At 40.0% G+C, this 15,836-nt stretch overlaps 1 protein-coding gene across 1 annotated transcript in view; it reads left to right on the top strand.

The window, feature by feature from the left end:
• Nucleotides 1-3,899, top strand: part of Etv5 (ETS variant transcription factor 5) — a 56,575-nt gene extending 52,676 nt beyond the window's left edge. Inside the window, exons 12-13 of the mRNA XM_027951501.2 lie at nucleotides 550-651; nucleotides 2,945-3,899. Of these exons, the coding sequence (XP_027807302.1) occupies nucleotides 550-651; nucleotides 2,945-3,166 (324 nt within the window). The 3' untranslated portion in view covers nucleotides 3,167-3,899. The remainder of the gene's footprint in view (nucleotides 1-549; nucleotides 652-2,944) is intronic.
• Nucleotides 3,900-15,836: the final 11,937 nt, after the last annotated feature.

Genomic DNA, 15,836 nt, shown 5'->3' with positions numbered 1-15,836 from the left:
GGAGCAGGGGATTGGATGGCAGAAGGCCGAAATGATCTGATTCCCCCTTAGTCCGAGAGCAACAATAAGTAAACATCTCCCGGCCCCTCTCCAATCTTATTAGAATTGAACTTTTGCTCTGCTTGCCCATTAGCAACTCACTAGTGTGTTTCTAATGTTTCAAGGATGACCATTCTAATTATTCCTTATTGACTGCTACAGAAACCATAGCACTTAATGGCAACATGTTAATGGTCTATGGGTATTGGTCAATAATTCATACGTGGAGAAACAGTAGAGAGCTTGCATCCTCTGGGACACTAGCCAAGCCCTCTGCAATCTTAAAGTGCTAGGATTCTTCTAGGTCTCACCGCCCAGCAGTTGTGACTGAATCATCAGCTTTGTTCAATGTTTGGTCTGAAGGGAATTAAATGCTTTCTTTTGTAGGTCAGAGAAATGGATCATTGGCCAAAGCAGGCAGGTTACAGAACTGGTGCTCCTGGGATTGGGAGAAAACTGTAGGCCCAGGGAATGTGTTTCCATTGCCCTTTGCTTTCCTTGTCTTTTCAGGTTGCTCGGCGTTGGGGCATCCAGAAGAACCGGCCAGCCATGAACTATGACAAGCTGAGCCGTTCTCTACGCTACTACTATGAAAAGGGCATCATGCAGAAGGTGAGCAATTACAAGAGACTCTTAGACCACTCTGATCAGTTTCAAAGAAAATGTCCAGGGCTTCTATAATAAGACTGTTTATGATAGCTGAAAGAAAGTGTTAGCCTGATGAGTGGTTCTGTGGTAGAAAGGCATATTGAAAAAACAAGCAAGGTAAGAATTAAGTGGATAATTAAGAGCACCTTTAATGTTCTTGGATACAAAGAAACCAGGAGTTGCTTATAGGAGACACAATAGGAAAGTTAGCCTCTTCTGCTTTGTTTAAATTGCATGATTATTAAGATGTCCACACTAAGCCAGCCATTTTATCTGGAATCAGTTTGAAGGTCTCCACTCCCATAAGAGCTTTGTTGAAGTCTTCAGTTGTTAAAACAACTTGCCCTCCAAATCTGGTGGCTTAATGCTCTCCAAAGTATTAGAGGAATAAGAAAGTCTTATTTTTCAAAACCTATAGAAACTAAAACTCAAAAGCCCAAAGTTTATAAAATGGCAACTGAATCACCCAGTAGCAGGTTGCGTTTTGCAGGGTAGAGGACAGGGTATATTTTGAAGATGTCAGGCAACACAAAATACTTATTGGGATGGGTGGTGATAGAAGATGGGAATGGCATATCTTTTTCTGACCTTCCTTAGCCACCAAATTTTATACTGTGCAGTTCCCAAAATTCTGGCATTTATGCTTTTAGGCAGTCTACATGATGTAGACTGAGTATACTTTATCTGAAATCTTGGGACCTGAAGTGTTTTAGTTACACAGTTTTCTAGGTTTTGGAATATTCACATGGACTTTACTAGTTGAGCATCCTTAATCCATGCAACAATCACAATTTTAGGATACTTTATCACCCCCAAAAGAAACCCCATTCCTGTTAGCAATCACTTCCCATTTCCTTTTGATCCCCTATCCCTTTTACTTTTAGTGTCATCAGCTAGGCCTGACTTGGATCTAGTAGTATTACCATCCTCCTCTCCTGCCTCACTGTTCCACACAGACTGACTCTGGGGGATTAAGCTGTGGCTTAAAAAAAACAGAGATGGTTGATTAAAATTTGCTTTGATGAAGACTATAGCCATCCAGCTTCAGAAAAATCTCAGATTTCTGATACTTGGGTTCTATGAAAAATTGGTGCAGATACCACATTCTGATGACTAAACATACATAGAAGTGGAACTGTGAAATAAACTAAGACCTCTTGGCCTGATTGTACTGTTACTTCTGCAAGCTTCTACTGGAACCACATACTTCTTAAACCCAAGATTTGAAAGCAAAGCCATATTTTTTTAATTATTTGAGAATCACAACAGAATGACAAATGGGCAGGATTAAACTCAATAATTCAGATTTTTTTATCCTAAAGTGCTTATTTTACCAGTAATGATAGCAGTCTTCCCTTGCCTTTCTGCATTACCTGACAAGCTGAGGATCAGGTTTGATTTTCAAGGATGTGTGCCCTCCTGCACTGTTGCTGCATGACCAAAAGAGAGTGGGTGATTCTTTTGACCTGGATGACTCATCAGCTACCCGATGAGCACCGTAAATAATCAAGACCTCTGGTTCCAATGATATCACAATGCATAAAGTCTATACCAAGGCAGATGTGAGCTCTAGAGTACAGCAGAATCTTGCAGTGAATAATTTTTTTAAAAACTGAGGGTATCCCAAAAAGCATTTCTACTTGATTATGGGACATCCTTAAAATTTCACACAGATTTTCCAATCAAATTCCTAATCCTTCAAAATAATAGATCCAGGGGATGGGGTTGTGGCTTAGTGGTAGAACACTTGCCTTGCATGTGTGAGGCACTGGGCTTGATTCCCAACACCACATAAAAAAATAATTAAAGATATTGTGTCCATCTATAACTAAAAATATTTTTTAAAAATAATAATAATAGACCCAACCCATGAAGAATGTAAACTTTGGAGGTAACTGAAAATGAGGTCTGGCTTTGCATTACACCTTTCAACCCTCAGACCTTGGAATCCCAGGCAGCAGCTTCAGCATAAGCGTGTTTTCTAAGCTTTCCAAGCTGTCAGGATGAGACCAAAAATGAGGATTTTCTTCTGAAAGAGCCTGTCTGGTGTGAATTTGAAATTGAAATATCATCTGTTTCAACTGATGAGTTAGGTCCCCAAGATTGCTCAAATCCCAGTGATTTGTATAACCGGCTACTCATGAGACCTTTTGATTCTTAGCTCCCTGAGAGGTTGGGCTTCAAATTGTGTCATTTTCTTCCCTTGACCCCCATTCCCTGTCCCAGCTGGGCCTTTTAAGGTGTGTTTCTCTCGCAGGTGGCTGGGGAACGATATGTCTACAAATTTGTCTGTGACCCGGATGCCCTTTTCTCCATGGCCTTCCCGGACAATCAGCGTCCATTCCTGAAGGCAGAGTCTGAATGCCCCCTCAACGAGGAGGACACCCTGCCACTGACCCACTTTGAAGACAACCCTGCTTACCTCCTGGACATGGATCGCTGCAGCAGCCTCCCCTATGCTGAAGGCTTCGCTTACTAAGTTCCTGAGTGGCTGAGCAGCCAAACCCTAGAGCTAGCAGTTCCCGTTCAGGCAGATGAGGGCAGTGGTTTTGTTTGTGTTCTTGGCTGTTCTAAAGCTTGCCATTTGAATATTATCCAGAGAGCCCAAGCCATCTCTGGATTTTCACCCTGAAAGGCATATACCTTGGCTGGGGAGTGGGAACAGGCAGGGGCAGAAAAACCACCAAAAGGTTGGTGCCTCGACTCTGATTCTGATGAGGTTTCTGGGAAGAGAATGTGGGAATGGAGCCTCCTCACTACCATGGACAATATATGCAAAGCAATACCTTGTTCAGGTTAGTACCCTCAAAATGGGACCCAGTGTGTGACAATCTGCGTTGATCATGGACTACTAAATGCCTTTACATAGAAGGGCTCTGGTTTGCACATTTATTAAAGAAATCACAAGCTCATAGAAAAGTAGGTAGACTGAGTTGGGGAGGCTCAAACCAATTAAAGGTTAAAAATATGTGTTGAAATTTGAAGAGTTCTTCTAGCTCAATCTGAAATACTTCCCCTTGGTTTAGAAAAAGGGGAGAATCAGTCCTGACAGCTGTTACCCACTCCATGGTTCTCAAATCATAAACCATTGCTACGCTTGGGAACCTTCCAGCCATGTGGTCACTAAATAGAGCAGGCCCCCTCTCTCTTCCCAGTCACATGGCTGAATGTGGATGGCTTTCATTTTAGGGGAAGGGCGATTAACAATTTTGACAGTATTTAGTTTTGCTTTGATTGGGGGGGGGGGGCGGGGGGTTGTTTTGTTTTGGTGGTTGTTTTGGAAAAACAGTTTATAAACTGATTTTTGTAGTTTTGGTATTTAAAGCAAAAAAACAAAAACAAACCTTTTGGTAACTGTGCACTGTGTCCCATAGGCAGGGCCGTGCCGACTTATGAAGAGCTGCAGCTTGAGAGGGGCTTTGCTGGGGCTGTTCCTTAGCCACGTAAAAGCCCACTCTGTGGCCTGCTTTGTGCTTTCTGCACCAGACAACCTGATGGAACATTTGCACCTGAGTTGTACATTTTTGAAGTGTGCAGGGCAGCCTGGACACAAGCATAGATTCTATGTGTATAGCTCCCCGTGTTCACTAACATGCCCTCTCTGGGAAGCAGATGTACATATTACATGTCATGTCCATTTGAAACTTGGTCACCTGGTGGGAACCCTAGGGATTCTTCCCTGGGCATGACTAATGACAATTTCCATTTCATCCGTTTGTGTTTTTTTTGTTTTTGTTTTTGTTTTTTTTTTTCCTTTTTCTTTACATCTTGGGCTTTAAACCCTGCATAACAGTTCTGTAGGGTTTGAGGCTTACTGGTGACACCGACAGGTAAAACAGTGCTAGCACTCTGGTTTCCTGCCACTTTTTTAAGTTTCTTCTAATTGCTGTATTATATTGGGAAAGTTTAAAACAACCAAGTTAAAGCTGAGTGAAAGTTGAGCTCAAAGTAGAAGAAAGTCACTCTAGAGGGTGATGGCACTTGCTGCCTGCTCCAGTGATGGAATTTTGTGCTCCCTGTGTCACTCAGAACATTAAGAAGGACTGTGCTGTTCCTCATGTGTGGAGAAGACAGTGCTGAGTCCATGAGTGTGAGGCACATGCTTTGAGTTGCTTTTCAAAAAACGGAATGCTCCATGATCCCCCTTATAACCAACAGCACATTTGTGAAAAGGTTCACAGGGATAAAGGTGCATTTTATAGATAATGGAAAAATGAGATTTTCCTCTATGGGAAATTAGCCCACAAAGGTGTGGAGCTTATATCTTGGGTCGTAATTAGCATTGTACTCTAATCAAAGGACTCTTCTAAACCATATTTATAGCTTTCTAATCTACACATAGTCTATACATAGATGCATATTTTACCCCCCAGCTGGCTAGAGATTTATTTGTTGTAAATGCTGTATAGATTTGTTTTTCCTTTCTTTACTTATCCTGGTTTGGGATTTTTTTTTAAATAAATTTATGCTATTTTAGCAAGTATGAAAATAATCTTCTGTCGCCTGAGCTGCCCCTCCCCTGCTGTAACCACGTGGCCCGTGCTGTCGCAAGATATAGGATGGCGGCATCACTGTTGCATTCCCATTGGACTCATGCACCTCCTGGGTGGTTTTGGTTGGGTTTTTTTTTTTTTTTTTTTTCAGGGTTTTGAGGGGGGATTTTGTTTGTTTGTTTGCTTCTTTTCCAGAGTGTGGAAAGTCTACAGTGCAGAAAGGCTTTAACCTGCCAATTGATTTTAAATACTTCCCCCTGCGCAGGGCTGTATGCATCCTGCCAAGCTGCGTTATATTCTGTACTGTGTACAATAAAGAAGTTTGCTTTTCGTTTAACAAGCGCCTGGAACGCCTCTTTCTTGCCCTCAGTGGTCTAACTTTCAAGCAAGCAAAAGCCACCTTTACTCCCCGTACCCTTACCCCTGCCGCACAATTATTTTGCCTTACCAATAGATGGTAGAGTTCAAAGTAGTTGAAGAAACTGTTGCCTGGATATTCTAGTTAAAAAAAAAAAAAAAATCATCCAAAAGGGATGAGAGAGAGAAAGATTCTTTTCTTAGCCAGTGGTGAACAGAGATCACCCCACCCCTCATCCCACTTAGTCACCAACTCTTGGTAACTAATTTTTAAAAACAGAGTTCATGTTTGGACCTTGGATTGTGTGAAAAGATTAACTAGACTAGGCTAGTTAAAAGATTAGCTAGACTAGTCCCAGGATGATTCTATTTTAGACCCTTAGACAGATACCTTGAAAACCAGTAAAAACTTACAAGACCATTTCCTAATTTTCTCCCAACAAGTTTTGCTTTTGACAAGTAAAAATTTTACTCATTAGTAAAATTTGGTCCCTTTGTAAAAAAAAAAAGAACTTCCTGTTGTCTTGTTGTGTTTCTTTCTGGCCATTCAACAGTGGGTATCTTTCCTCCAGGTATCTCTTTCTTGTGAGAGTTTATCACTTGGGAAACCCATGGAAGGAAATCAAGTTTGCAGGGTTGTGTGCAGGTATTATGCCCTTTAGTGTTCTGTACCTTTAATTTGGGTTTTGCAAGACTCCTATTACAATGGAGAAATAAAATTGAGCCTTTTTTTCAAGTCTACAACAGAAGGCTTTCTGTAAGTTTATCTACTATCTTTCTTTCACTGGTTTACAAGCTTTAAGTGTAGTAACATCGAGACTGAATCGGTGCACAGCCACTCTATTTGGAGCTTGTGGGGAATGAATGTCTGCCACATAAACCCCATTAGCTTCAACAGATTAAGAAAAGATGCTTAGGGAGAAGGGGCAGGGGTGCAGGACAAAAGGGGCCCTCCTCTCAACTCCACCATGATAAGGCTTTGACAGTCAGCTCCCCCATTATTCACAGGCTCATTATCCAGCCTGGGCCCAGACCCAGATCGTTAACCTAATGCGGGAGGTCACCAAACACTGCTGCCCTTCTAGTGTTGGGCGCTAGGATAAGGAAGCCAGAAAATGTGAAGTTTATTCTTCATCAGAGTCCCTTTTCACGAGCCATGCCAGAGGAACAATGCTTATTCAGTTGTCAGATGACAAAGAGGTAGTGTGAGGGCAAAAGAATGTAGTTCTGAAAGCCAGAGTATGTGCAGAATCTCAATTCTGATGCAGCTGGGACAAATGGAAACTAATGTGGAAGAAAAACACTCATGTACCCAGACAGTTGGAAACCTTGGAGAGACAATCTGATGCCCAGCCTTGCAGGTGGCTAGAGCTCAGCGTGTAGCTTGCAAAAATGGGAACGTCCAGAAAAATATCCATTTTAAGACAAACATATATAATGTAAGTATTGATGCTATTCAGCATAAGTGTATATTGTACTTTAAATAGGTGCCCGGAGTGAGAGTGATACACAGGCAAGCAACTGTATCCTTTGATCCCAGCAAATACACTGATAATCCCATTCAAAAGGGGCCCCTTGACTGACCAGCCTTTCCTTACTTAGCTTCTCCAATTTAACAGCTGGCTCAACCTCCAGGCCTGGATTTGTTGACCTTGGCGATGAACCTCAGATAGCTAACCTTTGGATAGCACTTTACAGTTTACAGAGCACTTTTTTTTTTTTTTAATCTCCATTACCTTTTTGGCAATCTTTCTTAAATGGAATCACTTTGTTGAAATTGAATCTGAAAATACTCATGGCTGTCAGCCTCCAAAATTACTTTCTTCCTTGGAATGTTTACAGTGGCTATTGTGGAAATAAGACTAGACCCTTGAAGGCTGGACATCTGGTTCTGGTCCCTGCTCTATGGTTGACTAAGTTTGACTACACAGTCTTGGAGGACCTCCTAGGTCAATAGCAGAACCAATAATGTGCTGCTTCCCAGACCTCCTAAGAGGCAAGGAGGAAAGGAATTTCTTAGGTAACTCAAGGTGTGTATGTGTAGTCAAATTCAACAATTACCTCTAAGCAAGCTCCAGAGACAGCTCAGTCCCACAATTAAAGACATATGTTTATCCATTTTCCAAGCACCCACTAAATACCTACTAGATGGAAGGCACTGAAGGATACGGAAATTATATTAATGACATTGTTAAACTAAAGGGCTGTTTGTATGTGATAATACATGTGATAATCCCTTAAACACTTAAATGCTCTACTTGCCAGCTCCATACTTAAATACTGTGCCACCATCTTACTCTGACTACATTGGCTCCAGGCTGAAGAGCCTGGATCCTCTATTGGTTGAAGGTTATACAGGGATGTACTTCCTACCAGGTATCCATGTGCTGGGAACTATTCAATTAACTCAGGTGGCCGTGGAGCATCAATGGAGTGTGTACCTCTAATAATTAACAGGGCTCTCCTGGATGACCTTATTTCCTTGTCTCCAAGATGGATAAGTCTCCATCTTGAGTTTCCATCATTCAATTATGTATCATGTAAGACACAGTGGTAAGCTTTGTGGAGGGGGAGGAATCACAAACCCACCCTTCCCTTTAACAACTCTCAAGCTAGTGGGGAAAACATTTCTTTATATGAAACTAGAATCTAAGATATAACATACCAAGTATCGGTTATCCAATAGTCTATTCTATGCCAGGGACTGGGATTACATCTGGGGAAATGAGAAAGGAAGAAAGAAATGATAGCATTTGTTGGAAGGTATTAAGTACTATGGAAAAAAATAAAGCAGGGAAGGGACATAAGTGAAAGATGGGGGTGGAGAGTTGCACTTTTAAACAAGGAAGTCAGAGAAGACCTCACAGTTGAGCAAAGACTTGCGAACAGTAGCTGCCATGTGGATATCTAAAAGAAAAGTGAAGCTTTGAGCAGGCTTGACATATGGAATAGCAAGGACTATGAAACTGGATTGAAGGAAGTCTGAGAGAGAGTATAGTAAATTATAATCAGGAAAGGAACTGGGGTCGTAGCACCTAGGGCCAGCAAGATTTTTAGGACACTAGTATCTACTCATGTTTAGCTGCCAAGAGTTTTTTGAGCTTAGAAATGACATCATCTGATGTATTATATTTAAAGGATCACTTTGACATCTAAATTGAAGTGACTAGGAAAGAAGCAAAGATCATTATAGTCTGCTGCAGTAACCCAGGTGGGGCAAGAGGGTGACCAGGGGCCTAAGGAGGGCATAACTGGATACATTTTTTAAGATAGATACATTTTTAGATCTGAAGTGAAGAAAAAAAGAGAAGTTGATTATGCCTCCAAGATTTTTGGCCTGAGCACAAGGAAGACTGAAGTTGCATTAACAGAGAGTTGGAGCAACAATTTGGGTTGGGGGTGAGGGAAGAACAGCATTCCAATGGGCATGTCAACTTTGAGAAGGCTGTTAGGAATCACATGGAAACACCAATTGGGATGTGGGAGTCTGGAGTTCAGGAAAGAGACACAGCCTGGAGATAGAAATTGGGAGTAGTCAGTGTGTGCAAGAGTATTTAAAATTGAGACTGGATGAAATCACTAAGGAATAAGTATAGATACAACAAAGAGAGGTTCCAAGGACCAAGCCCCTGGGACACTCCAAGATTAAAAGATTGGAGGGGCAAAGAAGACTGAAAAAGACTGGCTGGTGAAGTAGGGATAACCAAGAGGGAGTTTCCAGGAGGAAGAGATCCACTGTGGCAGCTGCCTCTGATGTGTCAAGTAAGATGAGGACTGGGGCTGGATTAGTAGCACAGGTCATAGATGATGTGCATGAACCACTCCATGAAGTGGCAGATACAACAGAACCGATCAACATTATTGGCATCCAGCCAGGGACAGGCACATACCTGTAGTCCCAGACACTCAGGAGACTGAGGCAAGAGGATCACAAGTTGGAGGCCACCAGCCTGGGCAACTTAGCAAGACCCTGTCTCTAAATAAAAAGGGAAGGTAGCTCAGAGGTAGAGTGCCCCAGTACTGGAGGGGTGGGAGGTGGGGACATAACTAACCAAAGTAAGTTGGGCACAGGGATCAGAGAAAGAGAAGTCTTCATGGATTTCAAAATCATGGATTTGAGTTCAGCTCAGTCTTTCTCAAAAGCCCTTCCACTCCACCCTCAGATTCTCAAAATCTGAAAGAAGCCTAGAAATTCCTGCCAGATATTGTGCCCAGAGGAACAGGGTAGAAGGAGCCATTCGAGGATAAAGGAGGAAGGAAGAAGCTAGATGCTGTTACCACTACCTTCCCATCCCTTTGGGATTCTATTTATTCGCATTTTGTGCTCTTAAAATAAATTTCTATTTTTGAAATTTTAAATGTTTTAAAAATAACTTTTTTCATATTACACAATTAGCACATGTTCTTTGAAGAAAAATGGGGGAAAAATATAGCCCAAATTAAAAACTATTCTGAAAACTCAACCTAGAGATCACAGTCAACAGTTCACTGTACAGCTTTTCAGATGATTTTTCTCAGTACAGTTTGTTTTTGTTTGTTTTTGTTTTGTTGTTGTTTTGTTTGCTTGTTGCAGTGCTAGGGATCTAATCCAGGCTTCGAGCATTTTAGGCAAGCACTCCTCCACTGAGCTACATCCCTAGCCCCTCAATATGGTTTTTAAAAAATAAAAAGTGGTCAATCTACATTTACAGAATTTTGTAACTTATTATTTAAACAACTCACTTTGAAATCTTTCTATATCAAGAAATGTTCCTCTACAACACATTTTTAGTGACTGTATGCTGTTCCACAGTAAATGGACAACGTGTTCAAACAGTCGCATTTGTCAGAGGCACCACAAATGTCTATTCAAAACCAAGCCAAGCCAAGTGACCTACACCCCCCCACACCAAATTAAAAAACAATAACAAAAAATAATTTGGAGCTTTTCTAATATTCCTAACTAGCAGCAAACTCCTCTATTAATTTTACCTTCTAAATACCTTTCAAATCCATCTTCAGCATTAAGTCCCATAACGTAATCCACATTCTCTCTCACCTGTACCATTGAAATTGGCACTGTGTGTATTTGTAGTATGAAGACCACATATGGTTTATTTATCTGATGTCCTGTTGATGGACATTTGAGGTTTATATTTTTATTTTTTAGTGGCTGTTATAAATAATACTTCTATAAATGTTCTAGCAAAGGTCTTTTGTAATACATATTTATATCTCTCTTGAGTAAATACTTAGGATCTCAATTGCTGGATCATGGAATAGATGTTTTCCATAGATAAATATTTATTGAACAGCCTTCACCTCATACCTCATCCATCCTCCCCCTCCATATTGTACTCAGAGTGATTTTATTTTTCTTTCTTTTTCTTTTTCTTTTTTTGTACTGGGGATTGAACCCAGAGGCATTTAACATTAAGCCACATCCCCAGCCTTTTTTATTTTAAGGCAGAATCTCACTACATTACATAAGGCCTTGCTAAATTGCTTAGGCTGGCCTCAAACTTGTGATCCTCCTGCCTCAACCTCCTGAGCTGCTGGGATTACAGGTATGTGCCACCTGTGCCTGGCAAGAGTGATTTTCTTTTAAAGTCAAGTCTCCCCCTGCTTGAGACCTTTCATCGATACCCATTGGAATGGCTAAAATAAGAAAGCCTAGCAACACCAAACGTTGTCGTGCGTACAATGCTGGTGGTTGTGTGAAGAAGTACCACCACTTTGGAAAACTACTTAGCAGTTTCTTATAAAGGAAAATATTTATCTATAGAAAGCACCTATGATCCAGTAATTCCAATCCCAAGGGTTTATTCCAGAGAGATATAGATACGTATTATTAAAAAAAAAAAAAACTTTGCTAGAAGATTTATAAAAGTTTTATTTACAACATCCACTAAAAAAAATAAAAATAAACTCAAATATCCATCAACAGGAGAACAGATAAACCACTTGTGGTGTGCATACTACAGTGCCATGGATAAGTCTCAAAAACATCATATCAGCAGTGGCACACACCTGTAGTCCCAGGGGATCAGGAAGTTAAGACAGGAGGATCTTGAGTTCACGGCCTCAGCGAATTCGAGGCACTAAGCAATTCAGTGAGACCTTGTCTCTAAATACAAAATAGGGCTAGGGATATGGCTCAGTGGATGGGTGCCCCTGAGTTCAATCCCTGGCACCACCCCCCAAAAGCCATATTAAACTAAAACAAATAAATAAATGACACAAAATAATACATACTATCTGATTCAATTTATGTGGGATTTTAAAATAGACAAAGCTAATCCCTGGTGATAGAGAGCAATAGCTGAGGATGAGTGGAAAGGTATTGATTGGAAGGGTAGAGTGGATGTGCTGTACCTTGGCTTGGGGAGTTGTTCATGTATCTATTTGTTAACAGTCATTGAATTGAACACCTGGAGTAAAGGATTAACTCGGCTTGCATTTTACCCAAACCTTGCACATTCCAAAAAGTTTAGCCTTTACCTGGCTCCTGGGCAATAACTTTTAAACCCCTGGAATATCCTGCTTGATAAGTGTGTTTTTATTTATCTGGGACCTTGAGCCATACCAGATAACCTATGATAACACTGTGATTTATGGCAGAGACCTTAGCCCCCTGTGGATTCTGAAAGGAACTGAGTAACTAAGGTCAGCCATGTGCACCATCGGTCATGCCTGTGTGACCCACCCACCGTACGAATCTTGGACATCAAGGCTCACATGAGCTTCCCTTGTCAGCAATAGTTCATCAGTGTTTTCGTACATCAGAGCTGGAAGAATTAAGTGCTTTTCATCTGCCACTGGGAGAGGACAACCTGAAGCCTGGGCCCGGTGTCTCCCAGACTCCACCCTATGTGCCTTTTTCCTTTACTGACTTTAATCTGTATTTTTTTTACTATAATAAACTATAACCCTAAGAGTAACAGCTCTTCTGGGTTCTTTGAGTCCTTCTCACAAGTCACTGAACCTAACGATGATCTTGGTGTCCTCAAACACTTCTCCAATGAAGTCTGAATCTTAGAAAAAGGAGCTGTGTCTCAGCCCTATGAGTGGTATCCATTCTTTAGATCTTCTCTCTCTTCACTTCTGAACTGCCAATCACCTATTATTCCAATTCCCTGTTAGGAATTCTTTATATTAAACTTTCCCTATTCAAATTACTTAGTGGCTTTTCTCTTCCGTTTGGACCCAGATGAATGCAGCAGTCATGTTATTCATTTCTCTCTAAAGATAAGCTGAACACTGTATGTTATCTCTGGGCTAGGGTTATTAAGAAGCAGTGATACCTCCTATATATGTTCTTCAGGTTGGATGGAGATGATGGTGAGATCTTGGGAAATGGCAGAGTCAAAGATGGAAGAAGCCTGGGTCTCTGATTCACCATATGCTGGAGAATCAACAAAAAATAAACCTCCAATTGTATTTGAACAATGTTTGGGTCTATTTGTAACAGCAGTCTAGCTTACCCTAACATTCTTTGTTCACTTAAATGCATGCCTAAGAATGGAAGAAGTTGTGTGTATGTGTGAGATATAGAAAAGCCAATCCATTCTCAGAATACTTCCAAGTTGTATGCCAAAATTCCCATGCTTATTTTTCATAAGAAATTATTTTTTTTCCTCAGAAATTATTTTTAATGATCTCTCTTATGTAACTTTTCTAGGTCCTCCTTTAATTTTGTTGAAAATAATAAAAGATTGGAGACAATTTAACTTGTGAAGAAATTTGTACTAGTCATTAAAACCTAATCATTTTCTCAATTTCTGAGAGGTATAGCAAAGGGGCTTTACCAAGACTTAGCTAGCAGTGACTGCACCAGTGGTTGTCAAAGTGTGGATTTCAGACGAGCTACATGGGCATCACTTGCCAACTTGTTAGAATGCAAAATCTCAGGCCCTGCCCCAGACATGTGGAATCAGAAACTCTGAGAGTGGGACCCAGGAATCTGATTTTCACCAGGAAGGCCTCCAGGTGATTTTGATGCATGCTCAAGCCTGAGAACCACTGCCTTACATTATATCTGCAATTCTTCCTCTTGAACTGCCACTTAATCAGCTGGTTTCCAAATCACTTAAACATTAAAATATTAATTCCAACATAGTTTTTCCATTTATTGTATCTATCAGTGTGTAAAAACATTGCTACAAACTTACTGAGTTCAACCCAAGAAATTATTTTCTCCCAATTTCTGTGGGTTAGGAGTTTGGGCACCAAACCTAGCTGTGGTTATCCAGCTGAGTCCTCTACTTCACAGTCTCCCCAGGCTGCAGTCAAGGTGTCAGTGGGGACAGCAGTCACATCTAAGGCATGGCTGGGAAAAGATCTACTTCTAAGGTCACATAAGAGTTGGCAACATCAGTTCTTTGCTGGATGCCAGCTAGAAGCTACCCTCAGCTCCTTGAGTCTCCCTCATTGGGTCACTTGTTCTTCAAACCAGCGAAGGAGTCTCTCTGTTATAATCTTATGTAACACAATCACATACACACAATCATGTGCATCCATGGTCCTTGCCATATTCTCTTGGTTAGAAGAAAGTCTTAGGTTCCATCCCCATTGATTGGGAGAGGGTTACGCAAAGGCAAGGATACCAGGAAGTGGGGATCATGGAACCACCATAGAATCTCTCACATCTCAATTTTTTGTTTTGTTTTGTTTAAATGCCTTTGTCTTATTGCATACTTTAACTCTGTTTTGTCAAAACTTCAAAGATGCCATTTAGATAATTCAATAATGAATGTTCTAGAAAATGTTTTCCAGAATAGTTTTGGCAAAGCTGAGCCTCATTGTCAGACCAATAAATCAGATTCTGACTTTAATTTGCCAGAGAGTCTGGTGTCATTTTTTAATTCAAATAAATGTGCCGCTACACATTTTAAGGGATAAAAATTTAAAACTTGGAACAATATGTTTTGTATTATGTATCATCACAAGAAATATTACTAAAGTAACCAGGCATGGAGGTGCATGCTCAAGTCCACAGTTCCTGGGAAGGTGAGACTGTATCTCAAAAAAGAAAAAAAATAAACTACTAAAGCAGACAAAGATTAAACTGATACAGATGCAGATCTAACAAATTAATCACACCAAGTTACCAAAGCAAGATGATAATGGTAGTCCTCCTTATTTTATAATTACCTAAATTATAAAATTGGTTAAAATTACCAATTATTATTAATGTGATGAGTGTTGCTGAAGGCAAGGTACTGCTTTGGTAAATGTGTGTTCATATAGGTACTGAATTCTGGTGGACAGCTTTTGGGAATAATGCAATTAAGTGATGCATTTAAAAGGCCAAAATAGCTCCATTAATTTCATTAGGCATTATGATTAAATTTTCCATGTATTTAATGAAAAAGGAAGGTATATATTGCTATAACTAATTGGCCCAGCAGCTAGCATATAATTTTATTTTTTGTTAATAGGAGGTAGAAAATCTTATTATAAACTGAAATAAGATGAGTATTGACTATAATTATAATGCACATTTCATAATATGATTTGATAAAATGGATTTTAACTGAATGCTGCACAACAAATTTGAAAGCACGTGGATTTTTATGTAGTATTATTTTGTGTGCATGTGTTCATTGTGTTTACAAACTTGTTTTTGTAGAAATTTCAAGTCCACAAAAAGAAGAAAGAATATAAATACATATAAACACTTAAATTTATCTGTCACATCTGTTTATTCACTTTTTAATTAATTTCAGACATTCTCCAGCCTCATTGTTTATTAGAATGCCTCCTGAGCTGGATTTGATATTTCTTATGGTTGGATTCAGGTTAACGGTTTGGGGCAGGAATACCACTAAGTGCTATTATGTATTTCCTGCCACATCACTTCAAAAGACACATGTCAGTTTCCTCCAACATTATGGATTCTGGGTTTGATCATTTTGTTAAGATGGTGATGTGTATGTGTATTGATCAACTCAGGACATTGAGGTTATCCATCATCTCAAACATATACTTTGTGTTGAGGACACTCAAAATTCTCTCTTCCTGCAATTTTAAATGGTATGATACAATATTGTTAACTATACTCACCCTTCTGTATAATAGAATATGGAGCTTTTACAATCAAAAGAATATAAGTATGGGGGCTGGGACTGTAGCTCAGTGATAAAGTGCTTGCCTCACATCTGTGAGGCACTGGGTTGGATCCTCAGTACCACATAAAAATAAATAAAGATACTGTGTGTTCATCTACAACTAAATAAATACCTTTTTAAAAAAAGAACATAAGTATGGAATCAACTGAGGTATCCATTAACAGATGAATGGGTAAAGGAAATGTGATAC

This window comes from Marmota flaviventris, chromosome 8 (genome assembly GCF_047511675.1).
Source record: "Marmota flaviventris isolate mMarFla1 chromosome 8, mMarFla1.hap1, whole genome shotgun sequence".
Classification (NCBI taxonomy): domain Eukaryota; kingdom Metazoa; phylum Chordata; class Mammalia; order Rodentia; family Sciuridae; genus Marmota; species Marmota flaviventris.
This window is presented reverse-complemented; position numbering and strand designations above follow the sequence as displayed.